The sequence below is a fragment of the Apodemus sylvaticus genome, chromosome 21, assembly GCF_947179515.1.
Source record: "Apodemus sylvaticus chromosome 21, mApoSyl1.1, whole genome shotgun sequence".
Classification (NCBI taxonomy): domain Eukaryota; kingdom Metazoa; phylum Chordata; class Mammalia; order Rodentia; family Muridae; genus Apodemus; species Apodemus sylvaticus.
In genome coordinates this window covers 35,137,898-35,161,681 of record NC_067492.1, presented here as the reverse complement: position 1 = coordinate 35,161,681, position 23,784 = coordinate 35,137,898, and the positions used below count along the sequence as shown (strand labels likewise).

Genomic DNA, 23,784 nt, shown 5'->3' with positions numbered 1-23,784 from the left:
TGAATACATAATAATTGGAATAGGTACTTATTAAGCACTTCATGTAAAATCCTAGGTTTCTAGCCCATGGGCTGTTTTGTTTTGTTTTGCCTGTGAGACAGAGTATCCAGATAGGTTTGTGACTTTTCTTAAAACACAGGAGGCTGAGCCTGGGGGGGGGGGGGGTCCCTCTCTGAGCAGGCTCCTGAGTGTCATTGTTCCCATCTGGCCTGACATCCTCACTGAGAAGGCAGCTTCTTTTGAGAGGTCCCAGGCTGTGAGGCTGAGACAACCAAGTCCGCATACCTCATGGTGGCCCAGGCCCTGCTTCCAGATGCCACATAAACCCCACACTCCCAGAAATCTGTTTGCACAGAGCTTATCTCTGCTTGCTTTCCTTCTCAGAGGTGGCCCTGCAGAATCTCCAGCAAGTATCAGAAAGCACGAATAGCCTGGAACACTACCCCATGCCACCGATAAGAAAAGTGAGGTCGAAAAGAGGGATGAGACATGCTTCAGGCCGCTCAGGAGGTGGCCATAGACCCTGCCCTCAGTTCTGTGCACACTGCTTGGCCTGCTACAGACAACAGTGACCCTTGCTGACAAGGACTTACTCAGTGTCTTGAGTCCTGGAAGCCTTATCCGAGCCATCTGCAGACCCTGCAGAGCCAGGAAACAAAGGACAGGGGGGGGGGGCAGGGTGAGGAACGGCTGCACAGGGTGGATAGAGAGAGCGACTGAACACTGCGCATCTCAAAACCTAGAGAAAAGACTGGATGCTTTCACCAGGAAGAAATGAGAGTTGTCTGAGGAAACAGGTAGATTTAACCTGGCAACAAAAGCGCCGGGTAACGATCCATCACCGGTAACCATTAGAACGCACCATGCTAGCTGGGCGGTGGTGGCGCACGCCTGTAATCCCAGCACTCTGGGAGGCAGAGGCAGGTAGATTTCTGAGTTCAAGGCCAGCCTGGTCTACAGAGTGAGTTCCAGGACAGCCAGGGCTATACAGAGAAACCCTGTCTCGGAAAAACCAAATCAAAAAAAAAACAAAAAACAAAAAAAAACAAAAACAAAAACAAAAAACAAACACACACACACCATGTTGTGTCTTATGTATCAGTTTAAAACTGAATTAACAACTTGAAAAAATATCCATGAAGTCAATGGAGAAAAAGGAGGGAAGGAAGAAAAGAAAAAGGGGAACAGAGAGAAAGGAAAGAAGAGAAAGCGAGAGGGAGGAAGGTAAGGAGGAAGAGAGCAGGAAAGAGAGAGCAAGCATCTGCCTCGAACTCCCACATAAGCCTGGAGCAACACCGAGACCGCTCAGAGCTAGGCCCCAAGGCCAGTGGACGAGCCACCCCCATGGACCACGGAAATTCTCTGGGCCCACTGCTGGGCCCGTCCCAGTACCCCTTAGAGGCCCCCCGCCCCTGGAAAGCCATCCTGCCCTTTTGTCTTACCTGGGTCCCCAGTGCCACAGGGCTCCAGGATCTGTGTTCCACCCTGCTGAGACAGGCAGGCAGACAGACAGGCAGACAGACAGACATTACTGGGCATCCCTAGAGCAGCCCCCCCCCAGCCCCACAATCTCCTGCTGACTCTTCCCTCACCCTCCGGTCACCCTGCCCTTGTACCTGATCTGGGCCGCCTCCCTCTCCCGCAGCCAGGTTCTGGCTCCCATTGCTGCAGACAGGCTGAGGCACGACCTTCTCCATGCCTTTCCAGAACCAGCTCAACATCCAGGAGCTGGGCCTGCCAAGGGATAGAGGCATGAGTCCACTCTCAACCCCCACCCTGTCAGAGTGGCAGTCCTGAAGGATTTGACATGAATCAAACCACTGTCTCCATGATGAGACTCTAAAAACCTCCCTCTCCCTCTCCAAAAAGACCCAGGGTACCCTTCAGTCCAAACCCAAGGATGCCAGAGAGACCTTTGGAACCTGCCCTCCAGTTGTTCCATACAGCACAGCCAGCCTCTCTCTCTACCCAATTAGCTTGCCCCTCCAGCATTCGCATGACTGGCACTCCAAAAGAATGTTCTCAGAGCAGTGGTTCCCAATCTGTGGGTCTCAACCCCACGGGGGTCAAATGACCCTTTCCCAGGAGTTGCCTAAGACCATTGGAAAGCACAGATATTTACATAAGTGGCAACAAAAATAATCTTATGGTTGGGGGGGGGGTCACCGCAACAAGAGGAGCTGTATTAAAGGGTCGCAGGATTAGCAAGGTTGAAAACCACTGCCTTAGAATATCTCTGGAGCCAGAGGCTCATCAGTTTATGTCAGGATCCTATGTCTTTCATTGGCCCCAGCCCAAGGTCTACTTGGCTGGATAAGCTCTATGGTCTAAAATGGCTAATGTCAGCTCTATGGGCTAAAATGGCTAATGTCAGGACCACCGGCTTCACTGGGAAGTCAGCAGCTCCAACCATGGTGTGAAGCCACCCAATACTAACTAGTGTGCCTGGCACTGATGCCATTCTGGTCCCCACACATCACTGTGGCCTGCCCTCTCTTGGTAACTATCCCTGTGGTGCTCAGAACACTCCCAGCCTCCACAAAAGCTCCCCTAACCATTTCATGATGCTGAGATGGCCTCTACTGAATGGCCACAGACCTGACTCACAACTGTCCTCTCCACACTACTAGTTCCCTGCAGGGACAGTTGAGAGGTAGAGAGGGTGATGTGTTACCTGTTCACCTTGGCAACAGCAACCTGGGCCTGGGAGGTAGGCTGAAGAAGGTCAGCTTCCTGGGTCTCTGACAAAAACAAGAATTTCCCAGATATCAGATTTTTACCCCAGAGAGGCCCATTTCTCCCTTGCTATGGAGATCAAGTCAGAGGCAGGACTGATGGAGGGCACCAAGGGGTTAGAAGGGGGAACGTCTCAGCTCGGCTCAGCTGAAAAGACCCCAGAAGCCCACTCTAGGCTTCTCTGAACCCCCATTTCATCCTCTGTGAAGTGAGCTGCTGCCAGGCTCTGAGAGGAGACCCCAGCCCCTCTGCCCAGCCAGCCTGGCTCCCAGCACTCACCTTGAAGGCTAGGGCCAGCCTCAGCCTCGCCCTCTTCTTCCATTGGCTCCTCCGGTGGCTGTGGGTTCAAATGGACCTGTAAGCCTCGTGGCCAGGCTGAAGGGCAGCCTCTCTGACCCTATCTAGGGACCTGTAGCTCCAAAGTTGAATGACTCATTTCAGGATCATCTCCAAAGTCCTGCTGGCCTGACCCTCCACCAGGGCCCTTCCTTCCTGGAACCACAGAGGCCCTGCACCCAGGCTGGGGTCTCACCTCCCAGCCTCAGATCCTCCAAGGAGCTGTTGCACCTCAATGGCAGGAGAAGAGGGAGGAGTCATAGGGCAGACTGCAGAACAAGTGCCAGAGGTGCTCCTCAGCCTGGCTTCTTCCTAAGGCCTAGACTTTCCTCCCTGCCCCTGCTATCTGCCTCTCTCCTGTCCCTGCTGCCTCCGCTGCTCCTGCACACCATGCAGTTATAGACAACCACACATGAACATGTATGGAGACACCCACAGGTCTATACCATACCTGGGACTGGAAGACAGCAGGTAGAGAAGAGGCAGATTTCTGAGCCTCTGGTAAAAAGCCCTATACTTGAGATCTGGCTTCCCAAGAGGCCCATTTCTCCCTTAGGTCATATGTATATCTATGCGCACATAGATATGAATATGCATATCACACTATTGTGCATACAACAGCGGTACACATGTGTGCACACATACACAAAACAAGTGCATTCATACACATTCACATGTATCTCCTTGTATATACACATGTCAACAACACGACTATATTCATACACACACATGAATACATGCACACACATGTGCACAGATGTGTTAGTGTCCACACACATGAATATATATGTATACAGACATATTTGCATATGCATAACAGCATAAATTTGCATATATACACATGCCGATGTATGTTCAGTCACATGAGCAGCATTTACATAATTATGCAAGCATGTGTATACATACATGTACAATATACATACACAAATATACACATGTCTAAAATTAACACACTATACACACAGCATATAAATTATGTATGTATACAGAGATGCACAAATGTATGAACAGACAAGTGTGTGCACACATAAGCCCATACTCAGAAATGTGCACATACACATGGAATCATGTGCACACAATAAACATGCACATGCATGCATGCTCATGTGTGATCCAGGTATACTATCATGAATATACCATATGCACATATACATGTATACACACACATTCTATACCCATTTCCTAAACACCCTCTGCACTAGCCCAGGTACATCCTTTCTTCTTCCAGAAATACCTCGCCCCTGCAGTTGCTCAGTTAAAAGTCCTCCACCAGCCTCCCCATCCAGGGAGCACACCCCACTGGCTTCCAACTTTGGAAGTTAAATGACCCTCACTTGTGAGTTCCTGTAATCTTTAAGGGCAGGGCTAGGTCTCATTCCCTTCCTAGACCCACCTCCTGGCAGAAGGGGCTGACGGGCACTTGTCTGCCAACCTCCATGGGCAATGCCTGGTTGAATCCTCTTTATGCCTTTTGCGCTAAGCACAGAATCTAGCATCAATTAGAAGCTAAATGAAATCTGCTTAATTGAGCTGCTAAATTAATTGTCATCGGGCCCCTGAAGGCATGAGATGTCATACTGGCAAGTTTTGCTATGCTTTAAGGAACATTCTAGAAAAAAAAATGTTCCTTAAAATGTGGCACAGGGACCAGTGCCGGCTTGCAAACTGCTAACTGGTCTGTGGCGACTGGACAGCTGGATCAAAAACTAAGGGTTAGTGAGATAGCTCTGTGGGTAAAAGTGCTTGCTATCTGACAGGATGACACACCCCACATGACCTCCATGCATGCATATACAATAAATAAATGTAATACAAGTTTTAAAAATTCTATCTCATGTCCCAAAGTATATTGTATTCAGTAGAACACTAATCCTTTTTCATTATTTAGTTGTTTGCTTGTTTGTTTATTGGTTTCTTGAGACAGGGTTTCTCTATGTAGCCCTGGCTGTCCTGGAACTCACACTGTAGACAGGCTGTCTTTGAACTCAGAGATCGGCTTGCCTCTGCCTCCTGAGTGTACCCACACGGCCCAGCTTTTATTTTTCTTAAGATAATATAACTACATCATTTCTTCCTTCCCTTTTCTTCTTCCAAACCCTTCCATAAACCCCTCTTTGCTCTTTTAAAATTCATGGCCTCTTGATTTACTAATTGTTATATACATACATGTATATACGTATCTATTCCTAAATATGTAAACACAACCTGCTCAGTCTGTATAATGTTACTTGTATGTATGTTTCCAGGGTCAACCATGATGTATTGGGTAACCAAGTGGTGTGCTCTTCCCTGGGAAAGATGATTTCTCCTGCTCTCAGAGCTCCTTAGTTGTCTGTGATTCTTTGTGTAGGGCTGAAGTCTTCTGGGCTTCCCCTCCCCACCCCTGCTCACTTTAGCATGTCTATTGGTGTTATCCTGGGAACACTGATGTTCAAAGACACTTGGAAGCTGAAATACTGTTTAAGGGGCGGCAGAGACAGCTCAGTGAGAACACTGCTTGAAGGAGGACTCATGTTCCCAGCACCCATCAGGGAGCTCACAACTCTGCTCCAGGAATCTGATGCCCTCTCCTGGCCTTTGTGGGCACTGCACCCATGTGAACACCACCTTCCCCCACCTCCCACACAAATACATAACATTTAAAATAAATCTTTAAAAAAATACTGTTTTTTAAAACCTATAATTTAATCTCTACCTCCTGCACTGGGAAAGTCTTTCTACAAAACAAGTACCAACTGAGGGAAGCAGGGTACTTCTATTCTGGAACTATTTCTGAATTTCCTGGAATGCAGACTGGTAATAAATGGATCATGGACCAGAATCTAGAGTGTCTCTTTTCTAGACTTCAGAGGCTAATAAATATGGTCACAGGCTATGTATAGCCTATTGCCTGGTTTTGCAAATAGTGTGTATGTATACAATGCAAGTTTGTGTTTGATGTATGCATGTTCTTGGGGAGGCTGGTCACATGCATGTGTTTAAAGGACAACCTGGGGTGTCAGTCCTTGACTCCCACCTTGTTTGGAGACAGGGTCTCTTTGTGTTTTTTAGGCGGGTTAGCCAGGCTAGCTGTCCCATGAGCTTCCATAGATTCTCCTCTTTCCTTCCAACTCCCCAGAGAAGTGCTGGAATTAAAGATGTTTGGGTGACTGCATGCAGATTTTTACATAGGTTCTGGGGATTTGAACTCAGGTCTTTCTGCTTGCATAGTAAATGCTTTTAGCCTCTGAGCCATTGCTTCAGCCCCACACATGAATTTTGTCAGCACACAGGCATGCTCATTTGTTATACATTCTGCACTGCTATGCTCACGTTATAGGGAGCAGGCCTGAGCAACTAAGAGAGATGGCGTGGCCCACAAAGCCTGTCTCACCTTTCACAGAAACAGCCCTGAGCAAGCCTCATCACTCTCAGGGCCTGGGTGGCCTCATTTAGATGTACACCATGATCCCATTTCCCACTGCCCCCCACTTTCACCCATGGGGGTCAGGTGGCCTGAGTCCCTGCGCAGCAAGACCAGCCTGCCCTCCTCACCCTCTCCCCTCACCAGGGCCTGGATCTCTGGTGCAGCCTCTTCAGGTGCTGGTTCAGGTTCTGGCTCTGCTTCTGGCTCTGGTTCCGGCTGAGGCTCTGGCTCAGGCTGAGGCTCTGGCTCAGGCTGTGGTTTTGCCTCAGGTTTCAACTCTGTTTCTGGCTGTGGTCCACCTGCCTCCTCGGTCTTCTGAGAGGTCCCCGGAGGCTGAGGCAGCACCCTCTGGACCCAGCCCAACATCCTGACACCTGTAAGCAACAGAGTCTTTAGCTGCACCTGAATGAGTGCAGTCGCCCTCCTCACTCACGGCTACTTTGCAGGTTGCACGTGCCCTTTACTGCAGTCCGTCTATAAAAAATAGTCCTGCAGTTGGGCTGGAGAGACAGTACTGAGGTTAAGAGCACTTGGTACTCTTCTAGATTTGATTTTCCATATGTGTTTTACAGCACCCATGTCAAGCAGCTCATAAGTGCCTGTAGCTCCAGTTACAGGAGATCTAATACTTTCTTCTGGCCTCTGTGAACATCCGCACATACATGGAATTCACACACATACACATTATTAAAAAAATAAATAGTTTTAAAAGTTTCTGTGATTATGCCCAGCCCTTTTTACACACACACACACACACACACACACACACACACACATCTCTGCTTCTCGCCCCTGCGGTCTGACTTCCAGAATGCGACACATTCTATATCATGTGTGACCTTTGAGCATGGCTTCTTCCCTTGAGCATGTGCACCTGGGACTCCCTTGTTCCTGTCACTGATTCGTTTCTTTCTATTATGGAGTAGTATCCTATGGCATGGATTTTGCATACTTTGCTTATTCGTTTCCAAGCTGAGGGAACTGTTTTGGAGGTGAGGGTTTCAAATAAAGCATACATATATAAAAGAAATTTCTTCAAACGTTATCAAAGGCTAGCTATTGAAAGGAATCTCAGTGTTCATCAGAGGTTTATTTATTACATTAAATAAATTGTAATGCAGTCCATAGCTTGATATGCAGAAATGCTGGAAAGAAGAAACACACTCATTGGAACGGGGGACACACTGCCACGAGCAATCAGTCAGACTCCCTGTGTCTCTGTTTGCCTATCTGCAAAGTGCGAGCAGGGAAGCCAGGCATGGTGGCACCCGCTCAGACTCCAGCACCTGAGTGGGGGAGGCAGAAGAATCCAGGCCAGCCTGAACTAAACAAAGCAAGGGTCACTGATAGTGCCCTGATAGTGCCTACCTTGTGGGCAGAGCATAAGAGAGCCAGGCATAAAAGCCATTAAGAGAGCCCAGCATGGGGGCACATGCCTTTGATCCCAGCATTTGGGAGGCAGAGGCAGGCAGATCGCTGCAAGTCCTGGGCTAGCCGGCTGTACTGCGAGAGGCTATCTCAAAACAAGCAAAACCAATCAAACAAAAAACTGACAAAGGCAACCTTCTTAGACCAGTGACTGAGCCCTCACTACATTTGGAGTTATCTGTCCGGATACCGTCTGCTGGCCAGTAACTGACCCATGCTGAGGACTTCACAAAGGCTGGCCATGATTACAGGGACAGGTACTGAGTGTGAATACCAATTATGAAACATCATGTACTGCAGAAGCCCATGAGCGAGGAGAAATGCTAGTGACTTGTGGACAGAAAAATCTAAGATAACATTCGCCAGGCGCTTCAATGCAGTTGTCAGGAGGCAGGGGCAGGCAGACTTCTGCACGTTTAAAGCCACCTCGCTTTACTTAGCAAGGTCCAGGCCAGCCAGAGCTACACGGTGAGACTTCTCTACAAAATAAATTAAAAAATAAATAGCAACACTTACTATTTTTTAGCTTTGAGGATAAAATACCAGTTAGGGTTCCATCATGGTTGATGATGGCCAGTTTCTACCTTAGTGATATTAAGCACATGGGAAGCCGAGCTCCTTGACACTGAATTCTTGCAGGATGGTGGTGCTATCAAAGCTGACACGTACCCAGGCCCAGGAAAGGCCACCCAGGACACAGGCCTACCAAAGTTTATGCCTCCCTGTCTGTCTCTTCAAGGGCCCTTAGAGAAATAGTAGCCCTGTATCCAGCTTCCCAGAGCTCATTGCGGCTGCTTGACTGATCCCCCAAACCTTGACCTCTGGCCCAGCGTCTCCCAGAACAGCCTCTACAGAGACAATGCTTAAGCCTTAGAAGCAGCTGGGCCAGAGGTCAAGGTTTGGGGGTCAGTCAAGCAGCCTACAGAAAAGTAACTGGGGCCAGATACAGTCAATGGGTCCTTCTAGTTCTCTGCTGGCTGTGGGGTGAGGACACTGTTAACGGTGACTTCCTCCCAAGGTCACACATTTGGAATGGCAGAACACACAGCCCCCAGCCAGCTCCCAGCCTTCCTGAGAACCACACGTGAAGAAAACCCTCCTCTGCACCTGCCTGCCATATCACCTTGAAAGCACTCATTCTCCTGACAATCTTGCCTGCCCCTAACTCCCTGTAAAAGGGATGGATATCCATCCTCAGGTCAATAGACTTGCCTAAGGTGACCCTGGCCAAGATGAATATACTCTGAGGTCTGTACTTCTTGGGGCCCTGACTGCCTTCTCTTGACTTTTGCTGTAGCGGGCATCGATCCTAGCTTGAATCTTCCAACTGTCTGGAGGTTATCTAGGGAAGCAGCCTCCTAGCCCAGGTTTTCCTTGACCATAATCTAGAGGCCTATCCCACTTTGAAGGAAGAGAACCTGGAGGGATCCACCCAGGAATCTGTAGTGTTAGACTACCAGGATCCTGAAAATCTTGGGCGAGCTGGAGAAAATAGATTCCTAGCTTCCCCCAAACCCTCCGGGGGTGTCGAATCCACATTTCTCAGCTTGCACTGGAGATACCAAAGTCTAAGCCACAGAATAGAGTGTGGGGACTGGACACCATAGCTCTCTTGACTTCACTATTCCATCACCCAAATACCCCACTAAAAGCTGAGCATGGGAACCCCCCAAGGAGTCCGTCCGGCTGAGCCCCCACTTCATTTTGTGTTACCTGTTCAGATGTCAGCTGCTAGCCAGGAATTGCCTTCTCAGTGCCCCAGCAGCTGGCCTCTCAGACCCAGACAGGATTAATTGGCACTGGATGGGCCGGGTGCAAAGGATTAGCATGTGCAGAAGCGGGGGCAGGGTAGAGAGATGACTGGTGCCCAGGGGAGCCAGCAGCAACCCCCAAGGGTCCGGCAGGGTACTAGACACAGGTTTAGGGCCCTGTGAGTTACTAAGGAACCTACCCCAGTGCCAGGGTCTGGCTTCCCACACACTATGACAAAGCCAGAGAAAGGATACAGGACAAACAATAGCCGGGATACCTGTGTGCTTCTGGGAGCCTCCTCAAGGTGACAGGAGCCCATCAGCTCAGTTTGGGGGACAAGAGTGTGTCCTTCTCTCCTGCCCTGATGCTGGGACTCCAGGATCTCTGTGGCGGGGTCTTTAACAGCTTAAGCCTTATCACAAAAATCATTGGCCCAGGACAAGGCCTTTAGCCAAAATCTGTATTTATCCGCATTTTCAGAGAAACAGAACCATATGACCTGGGACAACTATGTCTTATGCAAGCAAGTTGTTTTTATTTTGTTTGTTTGGTTTTTGTTTTTGTGATGTAAAGTACTTCTAAAGTTTGAACACAAGACGGCCTGGTTTAGATGAGTTTCCAAGCCGAGTGCATTCGCCTGGAGCTCAGTTTCTGGCTGATAAACAGTTCATAATACCCTATGTGGGTGCCTATGTTCTGGTGGTGAGCTGCCACTCTCTGGGATCCTTCCAGAAGTTGCCTCTTGAAGCCTTTAACACAGGTCCCAGAAAAATCCACACCGCTCCTGTCTGAGCCTTGCTCCTGCTGCCCGGTGTCCATCTCGTTGACAGCAGGCAGAGGGTGTGCAGGATACCAGCCCAAACTTGCTTGTCTTTGGGAGTTGAGTCTGCAGTCATCAATACCCCAACAGGGAAGCTTCCTCATCCATTGCAGCCAGCGGTAGCACAGATTATGAACATCAACATGACCTCCAGTGGCAGCGAGGACCACAAACATCGGCACACCCTGCACCGTGCACGGAACATGAACATCAACATGACCTCCAGCTGCAGCCTGAAGCACAGACATGCATGCAAATACTCAGAGCAATGTGGTTTACAGTCGAAAGGCGGAAACAAGCTTGGTGCCCTTGGCCAGAAGTCAGAAACAAACCGTGGAGTGTCTATATCACACAGACATCACTACCTACTAGGAACAAGAACTTCCCAGAGACCGCCTCTTCTATTCCTTGGGGCGTCTATGGCAGCAGTGAATAGTACCTTCTGTTGCCTGTAAATTACGTGGTTTAAGGTGTTGTATTACAGTAACCCAGATGCAATAGGACAATGGGCTTTGGTGGAAACCCTAAACTAGTTTCACTCAACCAGTTTCAATCCAGCCATTATATAGTTTCATTCAACCAGTTTCAATCCAGCCACTATGTAGTTGCTGGGAACAAAAGTATGTCCTTGATCCCCAGTCCCGGTGCTGGGACTCAGTAGGATCTCTGGAAAAGCCTCTGAGCCATCTCTCCAGTCCAAGTTACTGTTTCTTTTTTCTTTCTCTTTCTTTGTTTCTTTCTTTCTTTCTTCTTCTCCTTCTTCTTTTTAATGAGCACACCATTGCTCTCTTTAGACACACCAGAAGAGGGCATCAGATCCCATTACAGATGGTTGTGAGCCACTATGTGGTTGCTGGGATTTGAACTCAGGACCTCTGGAAGAGCAGTTTGTGCTCTTAACCACTGAGCCATCTCTCCAGCCCCAAGATACTGTTCCTTAATAAACTTGCTTGGCTACACGAGGATCATGGCAGGAGTCAGATCATCTGACCCAGGACCCCCATGAGCCATGCTGTCTGAGAAGACCTTCAAACAGTACCGGAGCTTTGAACAAAGAGTGGGAGATGTGCAGTTCATCGGGACATTGCAGCTCAGTGCTAACCAGGCCTTCTTCCTCCTGGTGAGTGGGCACAGCATGGCGAGTGTGTTCGCGAGAGTGAGAGAGATGAAGACGGCTCCTGTACATGGTTTATGCCTTGAAGGAGACATTCAGGACAGTGCTGGCTATGTGTAAGGCTAGAACAATGCCTAAAGGTTGTTAAGCCCAACTGTGTATTCACAGTGGCAGCACAGCTCCATGGGGGGAGCCCAAGGTGCTACCACCCTGCCTCAACTCACTAAATTCTTCAGCAAAGCTTAGTACCCAGTGTCTGGACCTGAATAGCAGTTATGGGAGTGGGGTTGGGGTAGGTGGGTATAAATCAATTCATAGATTACTAAATCGTATATTTATATACTCTCTTATTTTTTTAAATTGATTTTTTTTCAACAAGGCCACTCTATGTAGCCCTGACTGGCCTGAAACTCACTCTGTAGTCCGGGCTGGCCTTGGACTCACAGCAATTAAAGGTGTGTACCAAAAAAGAAAAGGAAAAAAAAAAGGTGTGTACCACTACGCTCAGCTGTTTTCTAACTTTTTAAAAAGAGTTGGACCTTGCCAGGCAGTAATGGCGCATGCCTTTAAATCAGCACACAAGAGGCAGGTGGATCTCTGAGTTAGAGACCAACCTGGTCTACAAAGTGGGTTCCAGGACAGTCAGGGCTACACAGAGAAACTCTGTCTTGAAAAACAAACAAAACAAAAACAAAAGAGTTGGACCTTAGGTTGGACCTTAGGTAAAGAAACTGGGCAAGTTTCTTTAAGAGAAGAACTTGGGGTACTTTCTTAAGTTCCTGGGCCCCTAATAAGAAGCAGTACCAAATCTTACAGGACTCTAATAGAAGGAAATTCTGAATGACAGTTTTAGCATTTATGCAGATATATGCAAATACTATGCCAATATATGCACAAGAATAGACAGCTCCAGGATTCCAAATCTTGGGATGTCTTACTCATTTCAGGGGCTTTGGGATTCTGGGCCAGGATACCTGTAGTGTGGCTTTCCTGACAGGGAAGGAGCCTGCAGTTCCCCAGGTGATGAGGTAGGGCAGAAAGGGGGTGGGGTGGAGTATCATTTGCTAATCCCTAGCCTGCTGAGGCCACCACTCTGCCTGATTCCCCCCCCCCCCCCCCCCCCCCGCCCTGGCCCCAGAGCCTGGCTAATCTCTATCCCTAAAGACCAAAGACAGCATGGCATCATCTTCCCTGAGATTCATGGGGTCAGGGGCCCCTCCAGGCTGCCAGGCAGCCCAGTTGCAGAGCCTAGGGATCTTGCCTAACACGAACAGTACTCTTGGATCCAGAGAGAGGCAGTAGTAACTAGTCCAAGGTCACTGTCCTAGTTAGGGTTACTATTGCTGTGATGAAACATCATAACCAAAGCAAGTTGGGAAGGGAAGGGTTTATCTGGCTTACACTTCCATATCTGCTCATCACTGAAGGAAGCCAGAACAGGAACCTAAGCAGGGCAGGATCCTGGAGGCAGGAGCTGGTGCAGAAGCCATGGAGAAGAGCTGCTTACTGGCTTATTTCCCGTGGCTTGCTCAGCTGGCTCTCCTATAGAACCCAGGACCACCATCTCAGGGATGGTACCTCCCACAGTGGGCTGGGCCCTTGCCATCCATCTCTGATTAAGAAAAATCCCCTGCAGGCTTGCCTATAGCTGATCTTATGGAGGCATTTCTCAGTTGGGGTTCCCTCCTCTCAGATGACTATAACTTGTGTCAAGTTGGACTAGCCAACACAGTGAAACAGGCCCAGCAGGGGTGGGCCCAGCAGTTATCCCTAACCTAATGTGGTCAGGTCACCTCTATAGAGACCCAGTTCTGACATTTCCCAAGATGCTTGGCTTACGTAGTGGCCATGGAGACCCAGGAAGTGGATGTCCAGTACCAAGGGATCCTGGCAGCCTGTGTTGCCCAGGGTTACCAGGAGCTTCGTCCTCACAATCAGGTTGCAGTGGGCATTGTCTCTGTGATGCTCTTCACCTGCAGTTGCCTGGAAGGGATGTGGGTCCATCCCTTCTTTTGCTCACTGAGCAGCAGGATAGACGGTTCTTACCTGCCTGTGCACTTGGGCCTGTGCCCTGCAGATGAGGTAGCGGCTATGGGTCTTCTCTCTCCCTTTCTCTCTGTTTTCTACCACTCTGTCCTTCCTCATGGAGTGACAACTCTGAGGCAGCTTTTCCACTGCGTCACCATGCCGCTTCCCGAGCCTTCATTATAGTGAGGATTTGGGAATTGTGGCTTCTTTTTTTTTTTTTTTTTTTTTTTTTTAATGAAGAAATATCTTAAGAATACGCTTTTAGTTTAATGCCAGACGTAGGATACGTCCACAGCAGCTGACTATGATTTGCCTCGTGCTCTAGAAGGGACATACTTTTGCCAGCTGCAGATAGGCTCTGTGATTGTGTGACTTTTGGAATTCTGGGAACTTTTCAGAGGGTATATAAATGCTAGGGCCCCAAGAGGGTTATGGGTTGTTGTTGATTGTCCAGGGGGGGTTGGTTGTGGTTTGTTAGTAGTCATGCTCAGAGAACAAACAAGAAGAAAAGACATTAGATTCAGGGATCTCTTTCCCTTCCTCTCTCCCCTCTCTCCTTTTTCTCTCCTATCTAGTGTTACTGGATTGGAAGGGGAGGGAAAAGGTGGAGAAGGGTGAAGAAAGAAGAGCCCACAAGGTGGCAAAGAGTTCCCCTCTCCTCCTGCCTACCCACCCCATGTCCATTTCTTACCTGTAACTTGGGGTTCAGGAAGTAGTGTCAACAAATTCTAAGATGTAAATGAGTAAAACGGGGACGGGGGCGAGGGCTCCAGGGAATATCTGCTTTTTAGAACAGAGACACTGGGTAACCATCCATCTTTTTCTAATTCAGATCTGTCTTGTTTCTCCCCTTTCTTTAAAAGTCTCGTCTGTCTATAGCATTTGGGGCAAACCCAGGGTTGGCTACCTAGCATCATAAGCCACAGGCCATTCCAAGCTGCATTCTAAATAGCTTTACTGTGGCCTTTTCCTGTTCAATATTTAAGTTTCACCTCATTTAGATAGTTCCTGGAGCGCCCCAACTCCAGCCCTCTCAAATCCACACATACTTTGTGCTGACCTCCCTCAGAGCACTGGAGGCAGGGCGTGTGTGTGTGTGTGTGTGTGTGTGTGTGTGATTGCACACACACCAAGCGCATATAAATCTATTGTTTGCATGTTCCTGCTGTCCCATGTGGAGCTTTGGAAAAATCACAGGGCCCACAGAAGATACTCAGTAAATGTTTGATCAATAGTTATATCAACATAGGCCAAGCATTTGTGCCTGTACGGAAGGGCATCTGACTCCACCCCTCTCTTCTCCAGCGATGGCCCGCATCATAGACCTGGTGCCCTGGGACGAATGCTCTGCCCACCTGTATGCTTCACCAGCGGTCCTACTCCCTCTGGAGCGAGTGCGCCGCCCACTCGCCGGTGTGAAGCATCAGCTCTACAACCCGGCCCTGCCTTCCCTTCGGCGCATGGACATGGACACCGTCAAGGGTTGCCTCTCCGATGAACACTGCCAGTCTTCCACCTACTACTCCAAAGGTCAGGCCATGTCGCCAGCAACAGCTAAGGGTCTCCTGTTTGCCTTGGGAGCAGGGGTGGCTGGCAAAATGGAGGTCTTGGAAGAAAAGGCGGGAACAAGTGGCGGGTAAAAGCATGAGAAAAGCCAATCCAGCTCTCTGTTTCCTTCCAGAAAGTTCCTCCAAGGTCTGGCCTCAAGTTCCTGAGCAGAAAAATGGGGACAGGGACAGAACCTGCCTCCTGGACTATGTGAGGGATATGAAGAGCAGGGCGCTTGGCACTGTGTGATGATCAATAGATTGTGCAGGCCCTACAGCCGCTGTCGGGGGTGGCACTGTTCTTCTATTTCCTCTAGGCTTAGCAAAATAAGGTTTCTTTAGCTGGAAGTTCTGGAGGTGACTCCCCCCACTGCATCTCCATAAACTTTGCTCCTCCTATCTCAGATATGTAGCCCCATGCCTGGTCTTCTTACGTTGCAGAGGAGGGCTCAAGTGGTGCCTGTGCATGTCTGTGCACACACGTGCACATGTGTGGACATAGAGTTCAGAGAATAACCTCGGGTGCTGCTCTCCACGGTTTTGGAGACAGTGTCTCTTATTGGCCTGGAATTCACCAAGTAGGTCTGACAGACTGGCCAGCAAACACTAGGATCCTCCTCCTGCCTTCTCCCCACGCTAGGATGGCAAGTGCATGCACACACATACACACACACATCAGCTTTTTTATGTGGGTGCTGGGACCAGACCTTGGGTCCTCATGTTTATCCAGCAAGAACCTTAATAACTGAGCTCTCTCCCCCGGCATCCTTTCTCTGAGACAGTGACTTGCTACGTTGCCCTGGCTGATCTTCGACTCCTGGGTTTAGGCTATCCTTCCTGTTCAACCTCTGGATGAGTGGGAATTGGTGGCCCACACCAAAACAGACACACATCCTTTTGTTTCTTGACCATGTTCTAGGAGATTTTCAAGTAGATGAGTTTGAAGGGTTGTGCTATGAACACCCTTGCCACACCAACCCCAGTAGATTCTGTGTGACAAAAAGTTCTACAGGCTGAGGCATTTTACTCCGAGGGGAGGAAGTCTCCTGGGAACAGCTGTGGAACTCTCTAGTTAGAGGATAATTCTGAGCTGTAGTTCTCAAAGCAGTTTGTATTACTCTCAATTTCCTCTTTTCCTCTTTCACAAGGTGATCCTAATACTCCCGGGCCCATAATCCACTCTTTGAAGTCAAGTCACTGGCCGGCCCGCAAACTCTTTTCTAGGGACTGCAATGCTTTGCCTCATAGTCATTTACATAATTACAACCCTCCAACAACATGTGTGGGTAGGTGAGGGTGGTTCTGACACTGGTATGGAAAGCATTGATTAAGTCAAGAAGTTTTTACAAGGTAAAAGCTAAATGTTAGATAAGGATCACTCACGGAAACTCATTAAGACCCAGGGGGTATAAGAAACTTTAAACTCTTTTTGAAGGTTTGCTGTTAACTACAAGTCACTCTGTATTCTAATCAGAAAGACTGATGTTATCTGTAAATTGATCCTCTAAATCTGTTACATGGGAAACATTATACCTGATTGATTTTGCATTTCCTTGTGCAAAATGGTTATGATAATTGTGCCTGCCTCACTGGATACATCTTTTGAAATGGTAATACCAACTCTTCCCTGTATAAAAATCCTTACTTTAGAGCTCCTAAATACATTCAGATTCAAGCTGCCTCTGTGGTTGTTTCTGTCACTTGCCGAACCTGTACCTTTCCTGAAACCTTTCCTGAAATCCAAATTCCCCTTCGGTCTGAATCCCCCGCCCTGCCCCCGGCTGGGACCATCTGCGTGCGGCACACCCTCTCCCTCTGTCCACCCCATGGTCTGCTTCAGCGTGGTCAGATTCACATGCCTTCTCTCATTCTCTTCCCTTTCCCCAGCTTTCTCTCTCCCTGATCTCTCTCCTTTAGCCCTCTTTCCTCTCCCTCCTCCACTTTTCCTTTCTCACTCTTCTCTTTCCTTCATGTTCACATATGTGTGCACACAAAACTTTGCCAGGTAGTCCTCATTGACAAGGACGGCCTCCTATGTGGCCTGATACCGTTATCATATCTAGAAAAGTTAACAATAATGCCACAACATCTAATAACCAGCACACATTAAAATCTCCCTCAGAGTCTTTAAATATGTGTTTTAGAGCTTAAAATGGAAAGGGGATAGAGTCTAGGATTATGTATAAATTATTAAGTCTTGAGCCTCATTAGCCTAAAGCAACTTTAAATCCATTTCCATTTCTTCCTGTACTCTTGACTTTTATTATAATTTTTTACTTTATTTAAGAGTAAGATTACATCATTTTCCCTTTCACTTTCCTCTCTCCAAACCCCGTGTTCTCCCTCTGCTCTCTCTAAAACTTTTGGCCTCTTTTTCTTTAATTGTTGTTACATACATAATACACACATACATACATACATGCATGCATGCATGCATACATACATACATTCCTAAGTTCAGTGTGTTCAGTCTGTTTATGGGTACTCATATGCAATGTTTTCAGGTCTGACCACTTGGCGTTGGATAACCAACTGGTGTGCTCTTCCCTGGAGGAGACTGGTTCTCCCTCTCTCAGTATTCCTTAGTTGCCTGTAGTTCTTTGTCTATGGTTGAGGTCTTGTGACCTTCCCTGCTTCCATGTTAGATGTCTATAGGTCTCATCCTTGTTCAGATCATGTATAGGCAGCCATGTGGGTAAGACTTCATAGGTGTAGTTTCTCTGAAACTTCCAGGAGACACAATCTCAGAGCAAGTTTTCTGTTCCTCTGGCTCTTACATTCTTTCTGCCCCCCTCCTTTCCACAATGACCCCTGAGCCTTGGGTGCAAGAGTTGTGTTATTGTTGGTTAGGTTTCCAACAAGGCGTGATTTCTCTCTTAAGTTCAATTAGAGACCTGTTGGTTACTGCCAAGGTATTCACGCTACCACTGCACCCCTAGGCTTGTCATGCCATGGTGGTCATTGTTGTGGTTCGCAAGTTGGTTGAACTGTTAGGTAGGTAGAACTGTTGGTTGTTTTCCTCTGTTGGAAGCTTTCCCAGAAGGTTTCCTGAAAGGGAAGAGGCTTACAGGTCAGACCTAACTTGGGTCCTTAGTCCAAAGTGTGTTTACTCACAGCCACCTCTGGGAGATGACCAAGAGCAACACTATAGCCTATAATGTTCTGGGACAACCTCAATCAAAAACTCAGAAGAGGACTTCTTGTGCCTGGTGTTGGGTTTTATTTGTTTGTTTGTTCATTTAAAATAGTATATGGCACTTAGGTTGGGGGATCATTGGCAACTCATGGAGATATTCCTTTCATTACAGATAGATAGATAGATAGATAGATAGATGATAGATACACTTACATGTATTATACGTATTATTTTATGTAGTTAAATAATAGTATGATTCCGTATGACTTTTCAGACATCCTTATTGTTATCTTGTAACCCCCTCCTCCTCCTGCACTCATCTTTCTCCCCATCCCTAAGGTTTCTGTTTTTCCTGTTTCCTCCTTCGCATCTCTTGCGTCCTGCCATCTCCTCCTCTGTTGCCCCCGTCAGTCTGTGATCTCTTCCTATTTTCCTGGTCTCTGCAGTTACTCCAGGTTACATACTCACATCCAAAGACTTCATGTTGGAAACCTGAGATGCGGGAGCATGTGAGACATTTGTCTTTCTGGGTCTTGGTTACCTCACTCAACCTGATCTCTCCTAGTTCCACCTGTCCACCCCGACCAGACCCTGGAGAAGGATGCACTGTTGACTTTTTAAAGGGGTCTAAACAGCAGTGATGTGGACTGTTCAACATAATGAGTCCCAGGAATTGTTCCCAGGGCATACTTTACCTTGTTAAACAAAAGCTGGATCTAAAGGCCTGATTATCCACAGTCCATATTTCACAAGTGGCCTCCTACTGTAAGGAAGAGCACAGAAGTTCTTTGTTGTTTATGCTGCTAACCTTGGCAATTTGGTTACGTGGTGACTTGAGGGTAAACTCTTCTTGGTCTCCAACAGTCTTGTGATTTAGAGATTCTAAACTTATATGGACCCCAATTAATACTTTTTGTTGTTGATGTTGTAGGGATTGAAGATAGTTTTACACATGCTAGACAAGTTCTCTACTATTGAGCTATGTATTCCAATCCTTAGATCTTGAGACAAGCTCAACTCTAGAGCCCATACCGGTCTCAAACTCATAACCTTCCTGCTTAGGCTTCACATGGTGGAATTCCAGCTGTGCGTACCACACCCCATTCTGGAGTTATTCTCTGCAGTTCCCTATGCCAATGTAGTTGGGCATATTTGGCTTAATGACTGACACTTAGATTCTTTTGCTGTTGCAAACATGAAAGCAGGTCACCTTCTTCTAATGTCATTTGTGTGTTGCTAGACTGTGGGATCAAAGGACATGTGGATATTCATAACTATGATAAGTAATATTTAATGGACTGCAGTCTGTAGGCTCCAGTTGATTTATACAGTCTCTGGTGGTGTGTGACGAGGGACCTATCTTTTAAAGCTGTATAACTCTTACGTTGTTCCTGGTCTGGCTGAATAAGTGGAGGAGATATCTTTTGGGGGGGGGGGGTTGTTTTTTTGGTTTTTTGGTTTTTTTGGGTTTTTGTTGTTGTTGTTGTTTTTTCGAGACAGGGTTTCTCTGTGTAGCCCTGGCTGTCCTGGAACTCACTCTGTAGACCAGGCTGGCCTCGAACTCAGAAATCCTCCTGCCTCTGCCTCCCAGAGTGTGCCACCAATGCCCGGCTGGAGGAGATATCTTAATGTAGCATAAATGTTTGTTCATCTTGTGAAAAACACAACTGGGCATCTTCGCATATGTTTAGTACCCATGAAGCCATATGTATTTCTAGTATTTGAACTACTTAAACATGTGGTTTATCCGTGTTTCTTTCCTTTTTTTTTTCTTGATTTCTAGGAGCCCCTCCGATGTTAAGAAAATTGCCTCAGCTGTAAAATCAGTATAAGTATTTCCCCCTTTGATTTCTTTTGTGCTTACTGTTTTTATTTATTCACACACAAATGCACATATGACATGCATGTACGCATGTGCTGACAGCTCACAGTTCATTCTTGAAGGTCAGAGGATGACTCTTAGGGGTCAGCTCTCTCTTTCCATCATGGTAGGGTAGCAGATCTCAAACTCAAGTCATTGGGTCCAGCAAACACATCCCATTTGCTTATTGGTCTTTTCTTTCAGGTTTTTGTTTTTGTTTTTGTTTTTGTTTTTTTGGCTTTTTATGAGAATTAAAAGTCCTGTCCCAGGTTTATAGGGAATTTGTTCATATTTTCTTCTAGTACTTCTAAGTTTTCATATCAATCTGTCAATCTGTCTTAGGGTTTCATTGCTGCGAAGAGATACCATGACCAAGGCAACTCTTATAAAGGAGAACATTTAATCAGGGCTGGCTTACAGTTTCAGAGGTTCAGTCCATTATCATCATGGCAGGAAGCCTGGCAGCGTCCGGACAGACATAGTGCTGGAGAAGGAGCTGAGAGTTCTCCATCTTGATCCAAAGGCAACCAAGAGAAGACTGGCTTCTACAGGCAGTCAGGAGGAGACTGTTTCTCCCACTATGAGCAGAGTTTGAGCATAGAACCTCAAAGCCCACCCCCCACAGTGACACACATCTTCCATACCTGGGTGGGGGCACCAAGGCCACACCTACTCCAACATTGCCACACCTCCTAATAGTGCCACAACCCATGGGTACCTCATTATATAGAGTTTTCTTTATGGTAAGAGATATAATTTTATCTTAAATATGTAAAAGCTAACATTTTTTCCCCTTTGAAACAGAATCTCACCATGTAGCCCTGGTTGGCCTGAAACTTGATAGGTAGACCAGGCTGGCCTTGAAATCACAGACCTCTGTCTTTGCCTCCTGAATGCTGGGAGTAAAGGCTTGTGCCTCTACACCTGGAAAAACATTTTTTCTCTTAAGGTGCCTAGCTTGGCCCAAGTCTCTAGAATGGGTCTCTAAGGGCTTCTGAAGGGATATGTTTATCTTTCAACAGATGATTTCAACAATGCCCACTTCACACTCCTAGGAGTCCCCAACAAACCCCTGCAATGCCTGGTGAGTGTCCCCAGCCCTGGATGGGCTCAGTAGCACCGGTGGCCCAAGGCTCTACTATCTAAGCATACCCCCAGCTACCTACCCGGAACTCTGACCCCCACTCAACCCAAGCCCTTGTTTCCTGCATCCTCAGTCCAATGGGCCTAACGAATATCAGGTCAGGCCCAGGAAGCCTTCTGGGATCTTGCATCTGCCATTATGGTCCAACCCTCCATAGGACTTCACAGCAACCGGCCGGAAGCTCTGTCACAAGTACCGCAGTGGAAAGATGATCCCCATCGCGCCAGGCATTAACCGGGTCGACTGGCCCTGCTTCACACGTGCCATCGAAGACTGGTCTCAGTTCGTGTCCAGGTCCGGAGAGTTCAAGCTGCCTTGTGCCAACAAAAGGGGTCAGTTTACCAACTTCAAAGAATGCTTTAAGACGGGGTGGGGTGGGAGGAGACCTCCCGCCATTTGGTGGCGCATGTAAAGCGGGAATGAGGGCTATGTGCCCAAGGACCTGGAACACAGGCACCCGGACCGGGAAGGGATGGTAAGAGTGGTGAGGGTGCGGGCGGGGTGGGGGTGGGAGTTGCTGAAGCAACTCAAGGTCCGGGAAGCCACTAGGGCTGGGGCTCGGGAGGGGCGGGGATTCTGCGTAGAGGCGGGGTTTGGTTGAGGGTGGGTCGGGTTTGTTCAGATCCAGGTTCCCAAGGTGGGCTCTCTCCACAGTGGAGGGTTTCAGTGGCTACGCGGTGAGGTACTTGAAGCCGGAGGTGACCCAGAACTGGCGGGTAAGGAAAGATTGCAAACAGACCGGGCTGGGATGGCTGGGAGGGACCGGCTGCTGGGGTCCGCGCCCCGCAGGCTTACGGGTTCCCATTCCTGTGATCCACTCCAGTACTGCCTCAACCAGAACCCCAGCCTGGACCGCTACGGACAGAAGCCCCTACCTTTTGATTCGCTGTAAGTGACGACATGCAGGGCCCCTTCGGGACCTCGATCCGCGAGGAAGGGAGAGGGATCATAGCTGTAGGACAGATACTGAATTCCTACCGAACCGTCGTCTGTCGGCCGGTGCATGAAGCAGTTATCATGCCAGAACTTGGCATCCCCACGCCATTCAGAAAGGCTCTTCTCTGTTCTTTTCCAGGAACACGTTCCGGAGCTTTGGCTCCCACTACAGGTAGAGAATGACCCCGCCCCTGATCGCAGTAGGCCACGCCCCCTAACAAGAGTGCCTTGAGGTTGCCCTCCGCACGCAGCTTAGAGGGCCCGGACTAGGGGATACCTGTCAGGGTAGAGAAGAAACTGCCCGCCATCCACTTCCCACTGCTAGGTAGCGCCCTCAGCAGGGTCACCCTGGGTCAAAGGCTCCGATATTAAGGTGGAAGTGCGAGAGACTCTGAGGCGTCTCTCAGCCCTGCCTTGAGCGGCTCAGCAAAGCCAAACTCTGATGTGACCCCTCCCACTGTCACAAACAGACACTCTGCCTCTCCCTTGTAGCGCATGGTCCCGTTTCACCTTTGTCTTGTACCGTGCAGAGTGTCTCCTTTTTTCTATTCCTGAAAGTTGCCTTCCCCACCCCATACACAGGAAAACCCTGGGTTTTGTTATTACTGTGTGATGCTAGTGTAGGTTCATACTTGACTGAAAACCCATGAAGCTGTTATCAGTGGACCTCAGTGGGAAACGGTATGAGATAAATTAGAGGTGAAGAGGATAGCCAAAAATATACAAGAGGAAATAGGGAGCCACTGAAGGCTCTTGGGCACATAGAGTGAATGGAAACTTTTCAGATCCCTGAGGGTACTGGGCTTTGGGGTGGGGGTGGTGCTAGGGAAGAAAAACTTGATTTTTCTTTACAGTACCTTGGAGTCCCCATCTTACCCCTCTTTCTCTTTACAGTCGCATCAACTATCTGACTCCCTGGCATTAATCTGTGGGGGGGGGGGGGGGAAAGGCTGATTCTTCTATGGCTGGACCGTGCCACCTCAGGGCCCCTAGCCGGACAGAGGGCATATGGTGGTACCACCCATCTTCTCCCCAGGAGTTCAGTTCAAGAAATAAATCTAATGCTTCCTCACAGAGGCCCTAGGCTCGTGTGTGTGTGTGTGTGTGTGTGTGTGTGTATGTGTCGATGAAATGAAGGGGAAGTCTGGGAAAAGGTCAGGATCACAGATGATAGTATATCACCCTTGCCTGTTCCTTACTAACTCCTGGGAAATGGAGAGAGGGTGTGTAGGGGCTGGGGAAGGATGTTCTGTGGACTTGGGTCAGGACCTAAGCCTCCAGTCTGGCTGGGGTGGAGGCACATGGACAGGCTGGGATATGGGATATGGGTTTTCCTTGTCCCTTGCTTGCAAGCCCTAACCAAGATCCTGAATTTGTCCTCTCCACCTGAGTTTGAACCCTAAAAGGAAAGAAGAGATTTATGACACCTCCCCGGACCCCTCACCATATACTGGTGTACTTTGGGGTTTATATTTGAAATCTTCTGCTTCACAGGGATTAGAGGGCATAAACTGGGATGAGGTGATTGAGAACATTCTGG

The 23,784-nt window shown here is 48.2% G+C and overlaps 2 protein-coding genes across 3 annotated transcripts in view; one reads left to right on the top strand and one right to left on the bottom strand.

Moving 5' to 3' along the window:
- Positions 1-6,844, bottom strand: part of Cngb1 (cyclic nucleotide gated channel subunit beta 1) — a 62,653-nt gene extending 55,809 nt beyond the window's left edge. For both annotated transcript variants that reach the window (XM_052167371.1, XM_052167372.1), the window contains exons 1-6: positions 6,620-6,844; positions 3,016-3,073; positions 2,675-2,741; positions 1,617-1,734; positions 1,443-1,485; positions 594-639 (exon numbers count right to left, since the gene is read on the bottom strand). In XM_052167371.1, coding sequence (XP_052023331.1) covers positions 594-639; positions 1,443-1,485; positions 1,617-1,734; positions 2,675-2,741; positions 3,016-3,073; positions 6,620-6,844 — 557 coding nt within the window. The remainder of the gene's footprint in view (positions 1-593; positions 640-1,442; positions 1,486-1,616; positions 1,735-2,674; positions 2,742-3,015; positions 3,074-6,619) is intronic.
- Positions 6,845-14,927: 8,083 nt separating this feature from the next.
- Positions 14,928-23,169, top strand: Tepp (testis, prostate and placenta expressed). The gene is made up of 7 exons (XM_052166977.1): positions 14,928-15,150; positions 21,187-21,248; positions 21,466-21,640; positions 21,963-22,024; positions 22,132-22,196; positions 22,384-22,416; positions 23,139-23,169. The coding sequence occupies exons 1-7, from the start codon at positions 14,928-14,930 to the stop codon at positions 23,167-23,169; spliced, it is 651 nt and encodes a 216-aa protein (XP_052022937.1).
- The last annotated feature ends 615 nt before the right edge of the window (positions 23,170-23,784 follow it).

What these genes read in the sequence shown, in the direction of transcription:
- Tepp (XM_052166977.1), top strand. Translation starts at nt 14,928, where the DNA reads ATGGCCCGCATCATAGACCTGGTGCCCTGGGACGAATGCTCTGCCCAC. An exon ending in TTCCACCTACTACTCCAAAG is followed by an intron (nt 15,151 to 21,186) that starts GTCAGGCCATGT and finishes ATCTTTCAACAG; the next exon opens with ATGATTTCAACAATGCCCAC. An exon ending in GCCTTGTGCCAACAAAAGGG is followed by an intron (nt 21,641 to 21,962) that starts GTCAGTTTACCA and finishes CTCTCTCCACAG; the next exon opens with TGGAGGGTTTCAGTGGCTAC.